The sequence below is a fragment of the Hetaerina americana genome, unplaced genomic scaffold (assembly GCF_022747635.1).
Source record: "Hetaerina americana unplaced genomic scaffold, ioHetAmer1.1.p SCAF_12, whole genome shotgun sequence".
Lineage (NCBI taxonomy): Eukaryota > Metazoa > Arthropoda > Insecta > Odonata > Calopterygidae > Hetaerina > Hetaerina americana.
This window is the reverse complement of record NW_027286292.1, coordinates 1,897,220-1,913,899: the sequence shown is the minus strand read 5'-3', so window position 1 is coordinate 1,913,899 and position 16,680 is coordinate 1,897,220. Positions and strand designations below refer to the sequence as shown.

General features: G+C 37.5%; 1 protein-coding gene across 1 annotated transcript in view; it reads left to right on the top strand.

Moving 5' to 3' along the window:
- LOC139685647 (solute carrier family 41 member 1) overlaps window positions 1-16,680 on the top strand; it is a 110,026-nt gene that overhangs the window by 84,758 nt on the left and 8,588 nt on the right. Inside the window, exons 2-6 of the mRNA XM_071582602.1 lie at window positions 7,006-7,292; window positions 9,384-9,563; window positions 10,895-11,039; window positions 15,823-15,969; window positions 16,098-16,245. Coding sequence (XP_071438703.1) covers window positions 7,008-7,292; window positions 9,384-9,563; window positions 10,895-11,039; window positions 15,823-15,969; window positions 16,098-16,245 — 905 coding nt within the window. The 5' untranslated portion in view covers window positions 7,006-7,007. The remainder of the gene's footprint in view (window positions 1-7,005; window positions 7,293-9,383; window positions 9,564-10,894; window positions 11,040-15,822; window positions 15,970-16,097; window positions 16,246-16,680) is intronic.

Genomic DNA, 16,680 nt, shown 5'->3' with positions numbered 1-16,680 from the left:
ATCAATGTACGCTTTTACTACGAGTGAGTTAATAACAATACGTAAAAAGACGTTCAATGGATTTAGCCACGGCAGGGTAAAACTCATTGCTCTTCTTGGGGAGGTGATTCTCTTCCCTCTTATGTTGAAACTGAAGCAGCGGAATGATTATAATTGAAAATTCATTACAAAATGTAGTCAAATATCAAGGATCAATTCATTCTTCAAACAACAGTGAACACATCTGGAATTAATTTTTCTAGAGAGCAATTGTTGAAGTTTGGTACTCGGTTATTGTTAGTCGGAAGAATTTAATTCTGTTAAAGGTCTGCAGGAAAATATCTCGCCAATAGTTGTTTCATATAATCAACTAAATGAATCCCAAGTTAAGGGCGATATTATAAAGACGATTAATATTATTTTTGGCCCATAACCACGAAAATTCGACCTAAGTATCTTCAAGAGCTCGCAAAAAAATCTTCTGACTTCCTTTGGAATTAGGCCCGAATCGCATTACTGTAGCGTAACTTCCTTTCCGACCTATTTGATAAAGTTAAGTGCGCCACTGATAAATGACCCTATCATCACCGCCTACGAGGAGAAACCTGCTCACCATTTAGTATCTACCGCAAATTCTCTGTCAGATTCTCCATCAGGGCATCGTGGCCAACGATAAGTCTTCCTCCATCGGTTGAGCGATTTTTCTCCACCTTCCTATGACGAATGAACATTTTCCCAAGGGGCACCAAGACGCTTGAGTCTCATTTCCGACTCGAAGATTTTTTTATTAGTAAACGAAATGGTCGGTGAAGATCACTTAATTGCCTCAATGCGAAAATCTGTGCCGGGAAGTGATAAGAGGGTAGGTGAATTTGGAAAACTTGGAAGCAGATATAATGGATTGTATTCTCAAAAGACGCAGCGATATATTTCAGCTAGATTTTCTTTCTCTCATCGACAGTCATGAGACGACACGACAGTCATATGACATCTCCAGTTGCCTTGAAGACGTCGCGACGGCCGTACCCATGTCGCGAACAATGAAATGTCCTTAAACAACTAAGTTACGTCTTTTAAGATGAAAGAATACCAAAAAAAGATATGCCCGTTTCTATCGATTAGATACTAAGGAAGTGCCCATATGTTCAATTGAAGCAAGTGGATTCCTACTGCAGAGAATTAACGGTTCAAATATTAACATTTTGTTAGCATTTTAAACTGTTGTGTGTAGTTTGTGTATACTCAGCATCTCTGTTGGCGCTGAGTAGACAAAAAGGTTGATCAACCGGGAAATGATGCATAGCTACACAGGACAATTGTATTCTTTGATGAAACTAATTTATTCAGCTTTTGCATGATTGACTTTTTCGCATCTCACATAATTTCGGGAAACCTCAGAGAATAATTAGAAGTGGGGTGGAAACATTAATTGACCTTGTCCCAAAAGATATTTTGCTCTCCGAAAAATAATTATTTTCGTCTCATAAGGGCCGGGACGATGGAAAGGGAGCTCAATTGACAAGCTGTCGGAGTTTCCGTTGATTATCTAATGTACATTTTATTTGCTGTTATCGGCAAAATAATGTCCCCTCTAACTGTGAAATTTATCTTTTTCTATATCATAAATTGTCTAAAAAAATATTGTCAATGAAATTATGGTAATATTTTTAACTTTTTCTGAATGGCCATCCACGTTCTGTATTTTAGCTTGCATTGTTTATATGAATGTACTCAGCCCTAAGTCAATTGCCCCCTCACCTCGTTCCCACGCCAATTGCCTCTAAAAAACATTATTTATCTTTTGTCATGCAAACAATGCACTTCATTTCACATAGGCGAATGCATTACCCCCTTATCCATTCGAATGAACAATCACCGGTACTTCTGCGATTCTGCCTCACTCTCTTCTCTTCCTATCCCTTCACACGCTAACTCCTTCAACCTTTCATTCGACCAGTGTTTTGCTCTTAGCATCCTAGAATCCCTACCCGATTCAGCCACCAAAATAGAGGTGAGAACTCGAGAATCCGCGTATTTATTAGCTTTCCGTACTTTCAAAATTCCCACCCTTAACCGCCATCTTTAATTTCCCTCCCAGCATTCCCTTCACCTCACTTCCCCTACCCCGCCCAGACCCCTTACAACTCTCCTGCAAATTTTCAGCCTTACTTGAAGAAGGCCGAAAGCTTAAACAATTATTTTATTTGTGTTCTATTGGGCCGTCCAAATATTATACTGCTCGTGTGTTTCCGTATAATCTATATATATATATATATATATATATATATATATATATATATATATATATATATATATATATATATATATAATTGATTCTGAAGACGACAGCCGTGCTGTCGAAACGTAAAGTAGCAAATTGTGAGTGTCCTTTCTTTGTGTCTCTATATTCTAAAAATCTACATCTGTGTTTATATATATATATATATATATATATATATATATATATATATATATATATATTGTATGTGTGTGTGTGTGTGGTTGTTCCTGGTAGGGTCACCCATGCCAGATAGGTCGAAGGTTAGGAGACAGACGAAAGGAACACTATTGAGGAAGGCAACGGGAAACCACCTCAAATATCATTCCCAAGATATATATTTGTCGCTAGAGAGATTTTGAGTCCTGGCAACTACGGGGCTCGGCCCAATCGGCCGTGCGTCGTGCCCGGAACCGGATGAGTCAAGGCTGTCGCGGTTGTCATCTCATGAAACCCTTGCAAAGTAAAACCGGCAGCAGCAGGGCAGAAGACGAAGAAGAACACCAAATTAGTTATAATAGGAACTTGGAATGTTAGGACAATGGTGACAACAGGAAAATTAGCAAATATTAAGCGAAAAATTTAGATATTTTAGGTTTTTGCAAGGTGAGATGGAAGGATAGCGGGGATTACTGGATTGATAGTTATCGAGTAATATACAGCGGCGGGGACGAGAGGCATGGAAGAGTTGCCATAATATTGCATAAAAAGGTAGGAAGAATCGCAGTCAACATAGAACAAGTAACGGATAGAATATTACCAGTAGAGATAAAAGCAGAACCGACGAACTTGGTGAATGTTCAGGTATACATGCCCCCGAGCAACCATACTGAGGAAGAGGTCGATAAGATAAACGATCAGTTAGAGATAATCATCACGTGTGTTGCTGCTGTAAAACATTTGATAGTGATGGGGGATTGGAATACGACGGTAGGCGAAGGGAGAGATGGTGAAGAGGTGGGTGACTAAGGTTTAGGCACGAGGAATGAAAGCAATTGCGTTCTATTGGATACAGGAGCTAACCATCGCCAACACTTGGTATAGACACCAAAAAAGGCGTAGGTCTACATGATAAATGCTAGGTGGCTTCGAAAGGTATCAGTTAGATTATATTATGGTAAGGCACAGATTTAGGAACTGAGTGATAAATTCGCGTAGTTTCCCGAAAGCGGATGCGGACTTTGGTCACAATTTAGTTGTTATAAAGTTTAGCGTCCATCTCAAAAGGATATACGTAGAGCAGGGGAGGTGGGTTAGGAAATGGAATATGAAGCATTAAATGGATTGACAGGGAAGGAGTATCAGGAGGCTGTAGAGAAAATCATGAATGAAGGAAAAGAGCCGAGTACTATCGAGGAAAATGGAAATGTACCAAAAAAGGGATATCAGAAGCCGCAATATAAACCATTGGAACCGTTATTGGGAAAAGGAAAAGATAATCATGAATCACAAATGAGATGGTTGGAAAGATAATAATAAAGGAAGGAATTGGAGGAATGTAAACACAGGTAGGCGAAAGGAATTGCAAAGGCTTAAATAACAGTTTAAGACGGGTAACATAAAAGCAAAATAAGCATGGTGGGAGACGCAGTGCGTGGATTTCGAAAATTTGCAGAGGAAGGGTGAAATTGGTGCGCTATAGAGCAAGGCTAAATCACTATTGGGAAGTAAGAAGGAAAAATCTGCGCTAACAGTTAGAGATAAGGCGGGTAAGATAATTGTTGATTCAGGAAAGATTCAATGGAGATGTAAGCAATATATGGAAGAATTCCATGGTAAAGAACTTAGGCCAACAAGCGTAGACATAGAAACGGAAAATGACGTTGAAATAGACAACTTAGGTCCAGATAATCTCGACAATGAGATAGAAAGGGCATTAAGGGAGATGAAATGAAATAAGGCCGTGGGGGTTGACAACATTCCTGCGGCACTAACAAAAGGGTTAGGAAAATATGGGAGGAAGAGACTATATGGACTGATTCGTAGTATCTATGTGAAAGGAATCTGCCCGGAAAACTCCGCGAGATGAGTGTTAGTACCTATTCCGAAAAAGGTAAAGGCTACATCATGTAAGGGCTACAGAACAATAAGTTCGATTTCCCACGCAGCTAAAGTTGTTCTCAAGGCCAGGGTTCTCAGGATCATAAACAAAAGGATAGAAAGTAAGGCAAATGATTACTTAGGGGATGATCAGTTGGGGTTTAGGAAGGGGAGAGGTACGCGTGATGCCATTGCACTAATGAGGTCACTAATCGAGAGGAATATAGAATACAATTAGGACGTATTTGTCTGTTTCTTAGATTACTAAAAGGCATTTGATAGTGTGAATTGGTAAAGCTGATGAGTATATTGCAGAAAATAGGAATATATTGGAGGGACAGGATGCTAATCCGCAACCTGTACATGTCTCAGTACTAGGGAGGGGTGTAAGGCAGGGTTGTCCATTATCACCGGTGCTGTTCAAGGCATATGTGGAGGAAATGATTAAAGAGGCATAGGATGACCTTTAGATAGGTATGAAAGTTGGTGCGGAATTCATAAAATCAGTTTCATTTGCTGATGATGAACCAACTCTATTTTGTCATTCAGGCAAGGGGTTGCAAGCATTTCTGAGTGCATTGGAAATTCAATGCGATAAATGTGGGATGAGAATCAATATAAATAAAACAAAGGTTATGCGATTTTCCAGAAAGAAGAAGGCTAAGCTAAATACGGCAAAAAATAGAGCAGGTAGAACAGTTTACGTATCTCGGATGTGTTTTCGGCCAACACGGTCAAAGTAGTAGGCACGTGAGGAGAAGAATTACGCTAGGCAAAGAGGCTTTCACGAAGAGGAGGGAGTTGATGACAGGGACTTTGAGTGAGGATATTAAGAAAAGACTCGTAGGAACTTTGATATGGAGCGTAGCTGTGTACGGCGCGGAAACGTGGTCATTGAAACAGGAGGATATACGTAGATTGGAGGGCTTTGAAATGTGGGTGTGGAGAAGAATGGAGAAGGTGAAATGGACCGAGAAGAATAAAAATGAGGAAGTGCTTGGTATGGTGGGCGAAGAGAGGGGCTTTTTGGGAGAAATCCAATGGAGGCGGGAAAAATGGATGAAGGGAGTATTGATTGGTAGTGGGTTGTTGGAGGCTGTATAGAGGGGAGAATGTAAGGAAAACGAGGAAAGAGCAGGAAAATGATAGGGATGTTGAATGGGGTGAAGGGAGGGAGGAAGTACTCAGAGATGAAGAGGGACCTGATGTAGGATGTAGGTTGCTGGATTTTGTGCTCTGTTAGGAGTCACCGGATCTTTCCACTTGCCGGGCGGATGCTCTTAACCACTTGAGCTATCGAGGATATGTAATTTACCCTGAGATCCGTGGGTCTGGAAAGATCCGGTGTTCGAGTCCCGGTTGAGGAAATATTTTTACTCTTGTGATCCGTTCGATTCCGCCTTCCCCACCTCTATTGTGTTCGTCCTTTATACGTGTTCCTATCCCTTTTCCTTATATATGTTTCTGTATATATGAGTATTTATTCGCCGTTTGGCGGGATTTCGTGTTTGAATGTGTATTTGGCCAATGTGGCTCATCTCTTTCTTCTGGCTATGCGTGCCACGAAACGCACTGTTCTTTTCCTGTATGATGTTGTATGAATTCTAACCAATGTCCTCTCCTCTTGTGTATTGTCTATTTCTCCTTTGGTGGGTGAAACAGCCCCCTGACGCCATCTCTTGGCTAAAGAATCGGGGCGCTTGGCGACATATAAGACCCACGGATCTCAAGGTAAATTACATATCCTCGATAGCTCAAGTGGTTAAGAGCATCCGCCCGGCAAGTGGAAAGATCCGGTGTTCGAGTCCCGGTTGAGGAAATATTTTTACTCTTGTGATCCGTTCGATTCCGCCTTCCCCACCTCTATTGTGTTCGTCCTTTATACGTGTTCCTATCCCTTTTCCTTATATATGTTTCTGTATATATGAGTATTTATTCGCCGTTTGGCGGGATTTCGTGTTTGAATGTGTATTTGGCCAATGTGGCTCATCTCTTTCTTCTGGCTATGCGTGCCACGAAACGCACTGTTCTTTTCCTGTATGATGTTGTATGAATTCTAACCACTGTCCTCTCGAAAAATTACATAGCGTGTGATATATATATATATATATATACATATATATATATACATATACATATACATATATATATACATATATATATATATATATATATATATATATATATATATATATATATATATATATATATATATATATATATATGTGTGTGTGTGTGTGTGTGTGTGTGTGTGTGTACATATGTATATATATATTGCAAATGTATTATGATAACATTAGCAATATTATACCTTGAACAAATGAATAATCATTTTTAATAAGGAAATGAGAGAGAGAGCACAATTATAATTCTATAATATTTGCTTGTTTAGAAATAAAATATTATTTCCTGCTTTATATCAATACTTATATAATGTCAGTTAGTTTTAAAGAAATTAATTATTTCAAGACTTGAGTTGTTGCGAAGTCATAATGAAGTAAGTGTTTCATATCTTGTATATCATAATTTAATACCCATCATAATATACAATATTGGCAGTGCAACACAATTTCAATATCTTAGTATTTGTTGCTAATACATCATTTGATTTGTAATATTAATGAGTGAATCAGAGCATTTGGCAAATTGATGTAGTCAGGCCAGAGCAATGTTCCCAGGTCTTAAAGCTTTCTTTTTCTTCTTTGTAGGCATGGTAGCATTCTTGGATGGAACCAATGGGCGTGCAATGAGTGCTAGCCCAATGGTTTTAAATGTTTCCCTCGTGGAAGAGGAGTCAAAGAAGGCAAATGCTCAATCTCTTAGCAGTGGTGGTAGTTTGGTCACCATTGCAAGTTTGACAACTACTACTTCGACATTGAACTCAACCTATCACAGCAAAGAGAAATGGTGGAGCACCGCTATGCAAGTGGCAGTGCCTTTCTTGATTGCAGGAATTGGAACAATTGGAGCAGGAATTGTCCTTGGGACAGTCCAGGTAATTTCCTTTGTAATTCTCATCAGAACTATCCTGCAGTATCAATTCAACTCTATGTCATCTAGAACGAAGTTATGAATCTGAATTAGTACTATGGATGGTGTGTTGGCTAACTATGGCCTAGCCTTTGCAAACCTTCTTAGCAGTAGTTTTGGCTTTCTAAATAGATTATTGTGGAGTGTGAAAATTATTGGAGGGTAACATTAATGGGAAAAGATGTTACTTGTAACATGTGTTACCTACTGAAAACTTTTGAAATTATTTTTAATTTTAAACATTAAGTACTAACCCAAGTATAGGGGGTACTATGAGTACTAACTCAAATATAGTATGAGTTCTGTGGCCCAAGTATTTTGAAAGGAATTTTAGGAAAATGTGAAAAATATTTCAGTACTGCTCACAAGTTCAAGTTTTATGTACTTTTTTTAATTTTTAAAATAAATAAAGTGGATTATGCCTTGAAAATATTTGTGTAAAGTGAATGAGGTATAAGAAAATTTGAATCAATGAATTCTTACTTTGCTGTGGGCTGGGCTAGTAGAACCTATGTTCAATAGTGCTAAGTCAAAATCACATTCCAATTTTCTTGACTCATATTTTGATATTGAAGTAAGGTCTGAGGTAATACACCTTGAGGTCTTGTCGTAATCCTAGTCATGAGGGGGAGGAAACTGACAGCTAAGAATTATTTGTACCATAGGTGACTGATTTGGTAGGGGGGGGATGTCCTGGAAATTGAAGAAGGGTCGAGACAAACCAAACATTCACATTATCTTCTACTTCACAATAAGCCAGAGTTTAACATCACATTTGACGGATGGTGCACTCACTTTGAATTCCATCCTAAAAGCACCCCAAGTAGGGAGTGGGATACCACTGAAAAATCTTGCTACCTCTGGGATTTTAACCCAGACCCATGGGGTGGGACGCCAAAACAGTAGCCACCTAACCATCCTGATGCCTGTGGAGATCTCTTCACCCCACACAAATGGTGTTTGCACTTGCAATCACACTCACCATCCATGTTGTTTATTCACTTCACTTCTCGGAAATTAAGAATTGTGGTTTTGTCCAATAATGACTTTTTGTATTCTTTTCATGTTACTTTTTGAAATGCTTGTTAGCCTCAATAAATAGCCCATGTGGTTGAAATGTCATCCTTCCTGGAATATTTACCAGATCTGTATTCATCAAATAAATATTTCTCTTTTTTTGTCATATGCCTCTTGAATGTGTTGAGTACAAGTATAATAGGACAATTATCTCGAGTATATTCGTGTCAATTTAAAACAAAGGATTTTATCCATTTCTGTTTCTGTACACAAAACATCACCATAGGCAGTAATTATTCCTTTGAATTTATTAAGAATTAATATACCATTATTCAGTTTTCACCCATTAGCTGTGACTGTAAATGTTACATTGAATTTGGACTTCTCATTTCCTTTGGTTTTGATCAGCACTGATTTAACCCCTATATCCCCTACACAATTGATAGTATATCAAAACTAACAGGAATTTGGTTAGCATTACCCATTATCGCAGTTATTGTGGATGTTTATGATATATTTTGGTGACTAATTTACTTATCCTCACACATATTCACTGGACATTCAATGAACTACATAAATCAATAAGAAGGGTCTTTCCTTCACATCATTCTGCGAAAATATTTGAGTAACGTTTTCATGTAACTTGGATCCCTGATGAACAGTACATGCACATACAGAAGCTATATCAGTAGCAATTCTAAAGTGGTCCACATGTGGGAATAAAGACCGGATTGTAATAGTATACACATGTATAATATTGTATAAAATGATGAGTGTCACTCTAAGTGGAAGTGAACTCATAATAAAGTTGATTAGATTGGTGCTAACATGATGATGCAGTGAAACTGAATCACTAATGCCAACTGGATTTATTAACCTGTGTGGATGGAACTAGTTCCATCACAGTAATAGTTGCTGCATCACAGTAATCATACTTGATTAGACCATTAAAGGTTGAATGAAAAATCTAGGTTACTCAGTAAAGTAAATATGGAAATGTATTCCCCTTCATTCACCCTTCCTTCTTCCTCATTTTCAGAATTGGCCAGTCTTCCGTGAAATCTCAGAACTATTCATCTTAGTTCCTGCATTGTTGGGGTTGAAGGGAAACCTTGACATGTGCCTCGCCTCTCGTCTTTCTACTCAAACAAATCTTGGAAACATGGAGACAATAAAGCAAATTTGGTCCATGATAATAGGCAATATTGCTTTGGTACAGGTATGGAAAAGATGTATCAATTTACTATTAATATCACTCGTTGGTTCTAAGTTTTTACTGCCAGCCCTTTTACAAAGATACTTGAGGTGATAACTCTCTCTTTCTCCCTCATACATACATGTTGTTAATGGGAAAAGGCTACTTTGTCTATAGGAATAATTGCATTTTTCTGCTCAGCGGCAACATTTAAAGTATAGAAGTGTTTAACATACCTGTATTATCCCTAGGAGTTGTTACAGACTGCCAGACTGAGTCAGCTGATTTAGAAGTAATTTGCTATTCATTAAAAAATTACCTTTAAACACAGTTTAAAACTAATCAGCCATTATGATTGTTAGGTTCCTACCTCATTTTTAACGTGTAGAAGATTTTGGAATGCAACTCAAGTCAGTGAGTAGGTATGTAATTTAAAATGCTTGATTTATGTACCATAATATTAGGCTGGTTTGATGTTATGATGATGATATTACAACTATTTAACACATGATTAGATCAACCCAGGTTTCATACTATTTTGACTGATATGGTAAAGATAAGTACCTAGAGGCTATGGTAGCAAAATACGTATATGAGGCTGCAATGTCATTCAGAAAAGAATTCAGGAAGTTGCTTTTTTCATAAATTTATTTTAAATATGAGGAGAAATAGGAACTTTGCAGTTTCCTTGAGCAATAAAAAGCATCAATTAAGCAAATTCATTCAAGCATGAATGAGGTTGCTGCAACTTTTGCTTAGATGCATGAAATGAAAAAAAAGTTTTGTTATTTGTAAGTCTGATATAATTTCAATTTATAAAAATGTTTATAGATAGTTTTTTAAAGCATTTTATTCCACAGAAGTGATAATTCTTAAGGTTAACCAATATTTTCCACAAAAACCTTTTCATTTTTGCATGTATTCATTATATAGCTCATATATTCTAAAGTGAACATAGATGTTGTTTGCTATGAAGATAATTAATAAATGTAGTTGATATATAGTAAAAGATAATTGATTCTTTGAAAGTAAAATCCCACAAACCCCCATTGTCTAAGGTTCACGCATGGAAATACATTAGATGTGGGGCTTGGTTGGGTAGAATTCTTAGATGTTTAAATGATGCAGGGGATTGAATGTTATCAAGACGAAGAAAGTAATGAAAGGTTTAGTTCTCCCCTTTGAAACTTATACTCACCCAATTATTTTCACTCCAACATGCTTCAATGTTTGATTTCTATTAATTAGTAATAATAAAATATTGAAATTGAGTCATATTAACGATAATCACATGAACTCTAGTTGTATCAGCTGGTATAGACCTTGTGACACATACCAAGTTTTTTTAAATAAAGGTACAAGCAACTGTTGCTGCCTTGCTGGTATCTTTGTTTGCTGTTTCTGTGGGTGCTGTAATCGATGGAATGTTTGACTTCAAGCATGCCATGCTACTTGCAGCCTCTAGCATGGTAACTGCTACTAGTTCCTGTTTCATTTTGGGTGAGTTTAGTTTTTTATGTCCTATTTAGCTACGTGTTTACTCTTTTCTTTATATGTACTCTAAGGATTGCAATAAAATCTCTAGCTAAGAGTGGAGCTGTACATAAAAAAAATATATCTTGGAAAGGACAGCCCGTCAAAATTGATACGCTCTAACTGACGTCAGAATGATTCCCACTCAAGGGTGAAGCATCTCTTTGTAGAATTTGTGAATTACCATCAGGGTATTTATGAGTTGTAATCTGATGTTTTAAAACCGTAAATGCCATAGTATTTTAGTTTTTAACCTTAACATTTTATCTTCATCCTTTGTACCATTATCATGTTGGGATAATTAGCTTTCATTTGTTTTTCTTGACCTTTCTCTTACCAATTATTAGTATTAGCCAATGCATCATGGCATTGAATCATCAAAAATAAGTGAAAATTTTGATATAGAATAAGTGTTGCATTCTCTCCCCTTGTGTCACAACCTTGACATGCTGTATGGGATTGTGTGCTCTGATGATCCCTATGGTTCTGTCCAAGGAAGCAATGATATGTATTCTCCTGGTATGGTCACCCATGCCAGATAGGAAGGGTAGGAACAAGATGAAAAGTAGCCCACACGGCATCTGTTCTCCAGTGAGGGGGCTGCTAAGGCAATTCACCCCTAAGGAGTGGCTATTACGTGAAGATGTCATTTTACAAACACTATTGAGGAAGTCAATGGGAAACCACCTCAACTATTAATCCCATGAAACAATGATTTACATAAAGCTGATTCAGAGTCCTGACAAAAATAGGATTTGGTCCCCTGGGTGATGAGTCTTGCCCAACAGTGGCAGTGGCAAGGTTTCTGTGGTTGTCACCTCACAAAATCCTTGTAAATCAAAATCAACTTTAGCAGTGCAAAAGATACAGGAGAGGACACTGGTTACACTAGAGATTTGGTATGTTAGCCCCTCAGCATGGTTCTCAGTATGTGATACGTCGCATTCACAGTCGGCAGGCCTTGTCCGTGGATCAAAGTATGCCATCCGCTCCTGTTTTGACTACATGAAAAGGCACTCTTAAAGGAAGATAAATCTATTAAGTCCAGTTCTGCTCTTCTTTATAGCTTGACATGATATCCCTATCTATTTTCTATGGAACCACTCCTGTATCATTCTTTCTTTTTGTTTAGTCATAACAGTTGCAAGGGCAAAAGGCCTCACCACCGTTTATAGTCTCAGTTGTTAGATTTCTTTTTTGAGAAAGTTTTATATGATCCCCATAATGGATTCCAAGAGGGATAAGCTTTTTTTGAGTGAAGATAATATAGAGAATTAAGTAGAATACCTGGACGGAGAAAGAGAAGTGAGTATTGGATGTGATAGTGCAAGTTCAAGTGAGGAGTTTTGGTCGAGAGGCACTTTGATGAAAAGATACGGCTGACTGGGAAGAAGTCCAGGCCTCAAAAAAGATATCAGTTGTGCTCCAAACGAGGTAAAAGGAGGGTTACAGTGCCCTGACTGCATGGCAGGCTTATATTTAGTGGATTGTTTCTAATTTTATCACACAAAACTGAACTTTTAGGACGGAGGTTCGAAACTTAAAGGCAAATAAAGAAGTGAAAAAATAAAACATAACGCAAGTAAAATTTTTACTAAATAGAATAAGCAATTTAACATAAGGTAAATTATTCTTAAAATTTTAGAATTAATATTAAAAAAGATATAAATTATTTTCAACAATACTGCAACAGGGGGATATTTTAGAAAAATTAAATACAGCAAGGGGGCCCAGGCATTTAAATACCTATACCGGCTTGAGGGGTTAGGATAGTGCTAGCCATAGGGAAATTAGAAAATATAAAGTGGGAGATGAAAAAGGAAATATGTATGCATAGATGTTTTAGGGCTGTGTGAGGTGAGATGGAAAGATAGCAAGGATTAATGGAGTTATAATAATAGAGTAATATATAGGAGAGGGGGGCTAATAATTTTGAATAAAAAGGTAGGATGAAGTAAACATAGAGTGAGCAAAAATGTATTATTTCTTTCTATTGAAAATCATGCAATAAATTTTGTTTGACCAATTTATTAACAATTAGTATTTAAGTAATTTATTATTTCCGTGTTGGTGTCCAACTTATTTCATCCCAGTGGTCGAAACTACAAATATAGTTTCTCTGTAATAACTCCCTCTGTTGAAAGAAAACTCATAACTTTTCTATAAGACTAAGCGTCGCCTGCTTTTTTTCAAGAATCAATAGGCTCCCTTATAATTACTCCACCATGCCTGTGATGTTTACTCGCTTCCCATGATAATTTTTATCAAACCTAGTGGAATTTTTCTGAATGCTATCCAATTTCTTAATTGACATTTTCTCTGATTCTTTCAAGCTGGGGATCGAGATGGTGAGGGCGCTAAAATACTGGCTTCCCACCCAGAGGGCGCGGGTTTAAATCCCGGTGGTGTTGAATGTTTTTCAGAGGTATCTCGATCCCTACTTGAGGTGCTTTGTGGAGGGCACTTTGAGTGAGTACGCCGTCCGTCAGATGGGACGTTAAACTGCAGACCCCTTGGCACCTTTCGTAAAGAGTAGGCTAATGCCAACGCCGGGTTTCTCTCCACCCTTCATCCTTTCCTGTCCATCCCTTATGGCGCAAATGACTTCAGTTGTCGGTCGCCTTCCCTAAAAACTAGTACTACTACTCATTCAAGCTACTTGCTGCTTATTCCAAATGTGTGCTATAAAGTGCTGATGTAGTATTTGATGCCTTTTAAGTTAAAGAGAAGAGTACAGTCACTATAAAATTTCCAGTGGAAAATCTGTAGCTGTCTGTCTTTAATGAACTCATCCAGTCAATGACTAATTTTTGTCTATGATCTGATAAGAAGTCCCTAATTCAGTTCATCACTTCCTTGATTATACCATAATAGCTTAGTTCCGCATCAATTTCTCTTGAGAGAACTTGTCAGACTTTCTCAGAATCTAAAATACAGCATCCACTTGAGTATTCTAGACTTGGATTTGTTGGTTTTGCATGCGTTTTATCATATTTGATGGTGGTAATCTAACACCCTCCGCCAAACGCCCTTGCAGTGGCTTTGGGGTACTGTGTAGATGTAGAGTAGGTATCTGATAGAATATTATTAGTAGGAGTAAAAGCTGAACCAACAAACTTGGTCATTGTTCAGGTTTACATGATGCCAAGCATTCATAGAGAGGAAGATGTCAACAGGGCATATGATCATTTAGAGCAAATAATGGCAGGTGTTCCTTGAGGGAAATATATGATAGTGATGGAGGATTGAAAATAAGACAGTAGGTGAAGGGGTTTGTGAGGCAGACAATGACAGTTTGCGGAAAAAGAAACACCAACAAAACATCCATTTTCATTTCTGCTCTTTATTAGAAGGAAAACTATTTATCATTATAGATATGCAACATCCATCAGCATTAATTTCAATTTGAATCAATTTATAATGTGAAAGAAAGAGCATATACATATGACGTATACATACTACCTCTTGATCAGGAAGCTAATATCAAAATTAGTGGAACTAAGCTGTGTGTCATTCAAAATTTAAACATTACGGTAGTAGGCTAGTTGCTTTCTCTATCTCACCTGCAATTTCCCATTATGGTTTGTTCTCTGGAAAATTGCACCACTTGGATTGTCTAGGACCACACAGTCAGTAACTAATTGCTCTGAGCACTAGGCCATGCAGTACATATACATACTTTCAATAGGGGTGATGTAATTTAGTTACAATATGTGAATTAGGGACCATTAAATTGATGCATTCCTTGAATAGATATTCAATGACAAACACAGTCATATCAATGAAGAAGTGGGTAGATGGAAATTTCATTATGTTTTTGCAGACCTTAAACCTTCCATAGTGGGTGATTATTAAAAAGGGAAAATGAAAAACACAGGATAGGGGAATGATGGGTGAGTTGACGGGTTCCAGCCATGGGAAACAACCTGGGAGGAACAAATATTGTGAGCCCTCACATGGGTTATCTTTCATGTTCTAGGCTCAAAGCTAGGCAGTGAAGAAGGGGTAAATATTCCAAATAAAATTTTTCTACAGATTGATTCATAAAGGAGTTCTTTATACTGCTGCATTCAACTGTTGGCCATTGGCCATTTCATATTTACTTGCTATGAGGTTGGTCAAACTGGTAACTTGCTCTAATGTAAACAGTACTCAATGACCAGTCATGATCCAAAGGCAAGCCAACCTGACAGTTCAGTTTGGTGGACTAAAGAGAATCCATTGCATACTCATATGTCCATATAGGAACTAAGGTCACTGGATGCTTCTTAATATTTTAGATATTTTGTGCATGTACATACTTTCATACTGGTAGTCCAGAGTGTAGAAAATTGGACTGCTGATCAGAGGACCTGGGTTCAATTTGCAGGTTTATCTCAGAGCACCGTCAGCTTCAACCTAGGTATGTTTTTATGGGGTAATAGATCTTCCTTGGAAACCAAATGTAGCACAGGGAAAGGAGCTGCCCCACTACCCAGATGCATGAATTTCACGTGCCATTACCCCTACCAGATGTGCTCTGTACCTACTATGTGAGCTCAATCCTCATCTGTCAAACCAACCTTTAGGTTGATTGTGCTTTGTGGTGATATGCTCACTTCAGGCCAATAGCTTCTGGTGATTTTACCACTTTTAAAATTATTATGGCCATGTGCATTATCATATGACTGTATATAAAATAATGCATATTTTTTTGTTTGAAATTCAAATGCACTTCAGAAAATATTTTAAGTTCTATTTTTTTCCACAGATTTTGTCATGATTGCTGTAATATTGCTTTCTCATAAATTTAAAATGAATCCTGACAATGTAGCAACACCTTTAGCTGCAAGCTTTGGAGATGTAGTCTCGATTACATTGTTGTCAAATGTTGCTTTGTTGTTCCATTCTTTTCATGGTAAGTGAACTATTCATTATTTTTACTTTTAGGCTGTTTGGAAATTTAAATGGGAATTCAATTTTGGAGACAGGCTATGTGTTTCAGTTGTGTTCGGCTGTTCTTACTAATATTTTTGTTTATTTCAGAATACAATTACAACTTACTGTTTGTAATCATAGCCTGCTACCTCCTTCTTCTGCCCTTCTGGATCTGGGTCACTCATTCTAATCAGTACACTCGACCTGTTCTAAAAACTGGATGGGTGCCTGTACTTTCAGCTCTTTTGATCAGTGGGTGAGTTCACTTCTGATTTGACTTATTTAAACATGTTGTTTAGATCAGGAAATATAGGAGAGGTAGGCTTCTATATAATAATTAAATGTCACGGAGAATATGATATTCACCAGCCTTTTGGCAGAAGAACATTCAGTAGAACCATGTAAAGAATTACCTTAAGAGGCTACACATCCAAAATCAAATGCAAATCTCTATCATTAATGTAATAAAAAACCCCCTTATTATATGCATTATTGGTATTCATTGTGGTGAAGTAGCCTCAGCTCACGGTGCCAATATACATATATAGTGGCCATGCTGCTGAATTTTTCTTTGGCATTGAGACTTTCATGGATGGCTATAGCAATTTAATAAAGAATATTTATTTAAATGGAATTCAGAGTAAAGCTACTAGGTCATTGAATTTTGAGTGGGTGGAGATGGGTTTCATAA